Genomic DNA, 5,621 nt, shown 5'->3' on the forward strand with positions numbered 1-5,621 from the left:
AGAACACAACTTATCTCGCTAATATTTTTTTTAAAAATATGTGTTTTTTTTTAAAGAAAATAAAAATTGTTATTTTTTTACCAAAAAAATATTATCTTTTAAATAATATATTATATTTGTTCAAAAAGTTTACTTAACGTATAAAAATATTAAATTAATTAGATTTTTTTGAATTATTTACTAAAATAACAATATTAAAAAATTGTAGATCAGAATTTATTTCGTTAACATTTTAAAGAGAACTTTAAAAGATATGTATTTATTTGAAAAACATAAAATAAGAAGTGTTACTTTTTTTACAAACAAAATATATCTCGAAAATAATGTTTCATATTTATTTAAGAAATATTTTACTCCATAATACTTAATTTGCATGCAACTTGATAAGAAAAGGTAAAAAAAAATAAATGTTTTTTTAGATCATAACAATAAAAAAAATAAAAATCACTAATAATAATTTGAAATAAGTTTTTATTTTTATTTTAGTTAAGTCATCAAAATGATGTGTCATTCACATCACCTCATTAAAACCACACAAGTAAAAAAAGTCAAAGGATTAACCGGTTTAAAAGGTAACAAGTTAGTCATTGCTATTATGGGTAGATTTTTTAAAGTACGATACATTAATAAAAAATAATTTAAAAGTACATTGTTGTAATAAACAAAAACAAAAATAAAATATTATAATAAAAAAATTTATGAAAGTAAGTTGTTATTTCATGCATTAAACCAACTTTTCCATAGGTACACGAGTTTTCAATTAAATTCTTTAAGAGCATTTGTAATGGATAACAACTTTTCTAAAATAAAGAATCAATTTCTTATTCTCTAAAATATTCTAATAATTTTTGTATCTTATTATTTAATATAAAATATGATGGAGAAAACTTTCAATATAATTTTTTTTTCTAAAACTCTAAAAAGATAGAAAGAAAAAATAATTTAAGGAGGTGTTTGGGATTGCTTATAAAAGTTGTTTTTAAACTTATTTCAGTTTGGCATCGGTGATAAACCGTTTTCTGGTATTTAGATAAGGAAAAAAAAACTGCTTATACCGGTGCCAAACCGGTAATAAGTTGTTTTTTGATAAGTTAATTTTTCCTGACTTATGAAAAACTGTTTATTACCAGTTTACAATTTTTATCCTGTTTTATTTAAGTCCGGTTTGAAAACACATAAGTTAATAAGCACTTTTACAAAAAAACATAAGTTGTTTTAAATAAGCAATTCCAAACACCCCTAAATAAGCAATTGATATTTACTTACTACGTAACACTAATTATAAAACCAAAAGTAAATTCGATACAAAGAATTTAACATCAACCGAATATCATTGAAATCAAAACACCATCACCGGTGTGCCGCCACAACCACCCGCCACCGCTCGGAAGTCGGAACCGGGCATCGATTGCACGTTTTCACTTAGACTTAGAGGCATGGTAGTATTGAATCATGGTATATAACGTTTGGAGTAACGCAAGCACTAACAAAGCAAAGGCCGCCCCCGCTGAAATAGAAGCCCATGGGCTTTCAAAATATCTGTGCTTAAACCCGGCCCAAGTCACATGCCACCCATTCTTACAATACTCATTCACTTCTATAAACAACCCTTTCAAGTAATTATCCTTGATGTTAAAAGGAACATCTTTGCCAACGTGGTTGAAGAATTTCACAAGTTCTTTATCCGTCCCGAAGTAATTCTCGATAACTTTACTCTCCGAAAGCAAACCCACGTCGGCCGAATTGTTGATGAGCCATCCCAAGAACACAACATAAGTCGTGATGTCTTTCGAGCACTTGGAATAGCATTGCTCGAAAGCCATTCCGTTCAAAAAGAAAGAAGTGTAAAAATCGTCCATGGTTATTCGAGGGATGGAAAGAACCCCTTTTTTGAACTCGATATCTAAAAAGCTATCGGCTTCATGATTCTCCTCAAACTTCACACCAGCGACGACGAGCGTCGTCGCTGGTTGAATCCGTTTAAGTGAAGGGTTATTGGGCTTGTCAGTTCCTTCTATGGGAACCGGGTCTTTCCGTTTAAGCGAAGGGTTATTGGGCTTGTCGGTTCCTTCTATGGGAACCGGGTCTTTTATAAAGCTTTTTCGAAAAAAATCAAGTAAGTGTTTCCCTTCGAGTTTAACGTAGCGGTCTAACACCTTTTCCGGTCTATCGACTGTGTGATTGAAAAAGTCGAGTATTAAGGATGGAAGCTTACGAACATCATTGGTTCCGAATCGAGATTCATCAAACAGCTTTTGGATAACGAAAAATGGGATTTGGTTCTCGATCCTCAAGAGGTCTCTCAGCAAAAGCGGAGACATCCAAACCATTTTGAAAATGGGATCATCTTGATCGGTTGGAATCAACCTCCCAACTTTCCGGAATAATTCGATCAAGAAAACCCCATCAAGAACCATCATCTTAGCAAGATCATTGCTACCAATATGTTCGATAGATTCCGAATAGCTTTCTCGAATAGCTTTCTCCATTGACACTATGCTATATAAGAAAGAACTTAGTGGCTTACGTGTTCTTGATATTAAACCATGTAGGAACCTCCATTTATGTTCTTCGATCATCTGAAGATTCTTGCTTCCATGGTGGTATGGGCCGATGGAGACAATTCGAGGTTGATATGCTTCCTTGTTGAGCTCGACCAGACTTTGAGGGACTCTGAATATACAACAAGATTCATTGCCTGCAAATTTGTGTAGTAATTTTGGGGATTGTATCATTTGGGTGTTCATGAGTTTCGCCTCTTGGTCGATTGTGATAACATGATTTCGATTCATGTTTTTTGGGGGATGTTTATGATTGGAAACGAATGATTTGGAAGATGAAGATGAAGATATGAAGCAAAAGTTTTTGGGTTTTCAGCGTTGATTCATTCCATCAAGTGGAACGATGACGATGACGATGACCAAGACTTTACGCGTAGGTCCCAAGAAGCATCCAATTATTCACATTGCAATTTCCCAATTCTTTCTTAACAATTCATTCTGGTTTACAATTTTCGTGAATTTAATCATTTGAATCAAATTTGACCCCTTCTTATTATTTTGGATTGTTTATTTAAAATAACTTATTATTTTCTACAAAAGCATTTATCAACTTATTATAAGTCAAAAGGGTTTAACTTTTTCAAAAACTTCTTATCCGAACACTCAAAAGTACTTATTACTAGTGTCACACCGGAATAAGTCAATAAGTTGTTTTATAAGCAATACCAAACACCCCTTAGTATTTAACTGAAAATAAAATGCAATTATAATCACGATATGGACTTATTTGTTCGATTTTCAAAATTACATCAAACACTCTCAAGTTTGCTTTTCGTTCCGGATTTTGTGTCTCGCACTGACATTGGTTTCATTCAATCACTCTGATATGGGTTTTGCTTCGATTAGTCCAATTTGGCTTTTGTTGTTTCTTGTTGAACTCGGTGAGGAAGAGCAAGTACAATGTTTGAGATGTTACGAAGATGAACATCTTGCAAGACTTCGTTTTTTTTCTCGTGTATATTATTGAACGAAATGTGTAACAAAATGCAACATATAATGTGTGCGGTGTAATTTTCAAAGTCGAGTAACAAAACTAGAGTAAATTGTGGTTTTCGTCCAACTTGTATGTCAAATTTTGTAGTTCTTATCCCTTAGACATAATCTAATATAAATTTGATTCTAAATGATGCATTTGAGACCAGCCACAAACACCCGTCCTTCTCTTATCCGTAGTATAGTCAGGTAACCTTAACATGAAAGTATTATGGTTAAATCACTTAAAAATATGACATGGCATCTCAAAAAATGCATTACTGCTTAACTTGGTATAAATGTTCTTGAATTAGCACAAATCTGTTGAATATGTTCACAAAAGTTATTGAATAGCTGAACAACATAGTTTTATTCTTTAAAGATGTCAACTCATGATTAAGAACCGAAACAATTATAAAAATACCCTAATATAAGGAAAAAAATCATAATAAAATATATCAATCGTTACGAATTTCTACTGATAAAACCGACGTGCGAAAATACTTCTTTTCAAGAATACCATAAGATTGAAAATCATAATTTATCCTAGAGATAGGCCAAAAACCGATCCCAATCCGAGATTTTCCAATGTCAATGGGTCTCGATCCCGACCAATATGACTAACCCGTTCTTATGTACAAAGCCCGATCCCTAGAACCGGTAACGGGTCGGGCCAGATTTGGGCCCAATTTATTTTTCAAAAATAAAATTTGAACAATCAAAATCTTGTTTGAAGTTTTTTTGAACAATATGTTATTCATATACAGCTTAAAATATTTAATTGGGTTATTCAAGTATATTTTAAAAATCGTTTTATTATAATTTCGTTTTAATATGTTTTTACATTTTGTTTACATTTTTAAATAATTGTTATAATAATTCATAGACCCTAATTCATAAGTAAAAATCCTGAAAAACTTATTATCCAATTTATAAAAACTCGGCTTTTTTAAAATCTATATATAAGAGCCAATTTAAGCTTAATTTTCATTAAAAAAAAAATTAACCAATCTTGAGTAGAAGTCGGATCCAAAGAAAAGGAAATCAAGTTCTTTAGTGAGTCCATAAATGGTGCGTTTGGTACATTGGACAAGACATGGATCTCTGTCTCATGTTTTGCATGACTTTTATGTAGAACATACATGAATAAAGTGGAACAGACATGTTCCATCCTATTCCACGAAACAGGGAGGAACAAAATGAAACAAACTTATATTTTACCAACATAACCTCAAAATAAAACTTAATTTTCTTTTAAAACATCAAATAGGTCTCATTTTTACATTTTATTCATTCTTTAAATTTTATTTATTGTATTTTATGTTTCTTAAACTTTCACTTTACTGTTCTCAAAATATTATAATTATACGGTTTCTATATTTTTATTAGTTTATGTAATTTATTATATATTATTAATAAAAAAAAATAATGTAGAAAAGAGATAAAAGTAAAAATTGAAAACTACATAAACTTTTTATTTTGTGTCATTTTAATTGTTTTGACGAAAACTTTCAGATGATATAATCTGTTATAAAAAATAATTATTTTATTACAATTTAATAAATTACATAAATTGATTTAAATAAACAACTTAGTAGGGATAAATTGATCATTCTACTTATTATTTCTATCCAGTTTTATCTTACCAAACCTTAAACAATTGTTATATCCTATCATGTATTGTGATACCAAACACACCCAAGAGAAACAAAGTCTAGACTCTAGTAGAAGATTAATGGGCTAACATAAGGTGATAAGGCTACATCTAGAATAGAGATGGCCAAATGGGCCCGGCCCGGCCCGTAACCGACGGAGGACCGGGACCGGGACCGGAGAGGGATCGGGACCGACCGGGACCGGTAGGGACCGGTTGAAGGACCGCCGGTTATGATCCGGTTAGGGTTTTTGACGTTTTTTGGGACCGGGACCGGTTAAGACCGGGACCGGTTATGTAACCGGTTATAGGCCCGGCCCGGCCCGGCCCGGCCCGGCCCGGTCAACGAAAGTCAACGAAACGTATATATATAATAAACCGTATTTTTATTGTGTATTTTTAAACGTATTTACAACAAAACGTATTTATAAACG

At 32.0% G+C, this 5,621-nt stretch overlaps 1 protein-coding gene across 1 annotated transcript; it reads right to left on the reverse strand.

The window, feature by feature from the left end:
- Positions 1-1,232: 1,232 nt before the first annotated feature.
- On the reverse strand, positions 1,233-2,809 carry LOC112521382 (UPF0481 protein At3g47200-like). Its single transcript, XM_025130211.1, has one exon. The coding sequence runs from the start codon at positions 2,790-2,792 to the stop codon at positions 1,419-1,421; it is 1,374 nt and encodes a 457-aa protein (XP_024985979.1). The 5' UTR covers positions 2,793-2,809; the 3' UTR covers positions 1,233-1,418.
- Between the last annotated feature and the right edge of the window lie 2,812 nt (positions 2,810-5,621).

This window comes from Cynara cardunculus (assembly GCF_001531365.2).
Source record: "Cynara cardunculus var. scolymus isolate 2C chromosome LG 11, CcrdV1, whole genome shotgun sequence".
Lineage (NCBI taxonomy): Eukaryota > Viridiplantae > Streptophyta > Magnoliopsida > Asterales > Asteraceae > Cynara > Cynara cardunculus.

What these genes read in the sequence shown, in the direction of transcription:
- LOC112521382 (XM_025130211.1), bottom strand. Translation starts at nt 2,792, where the DNA reads ATGAATCGAAATCATGTTATCACAATCGACCAAGAGGCGAAACTCATG.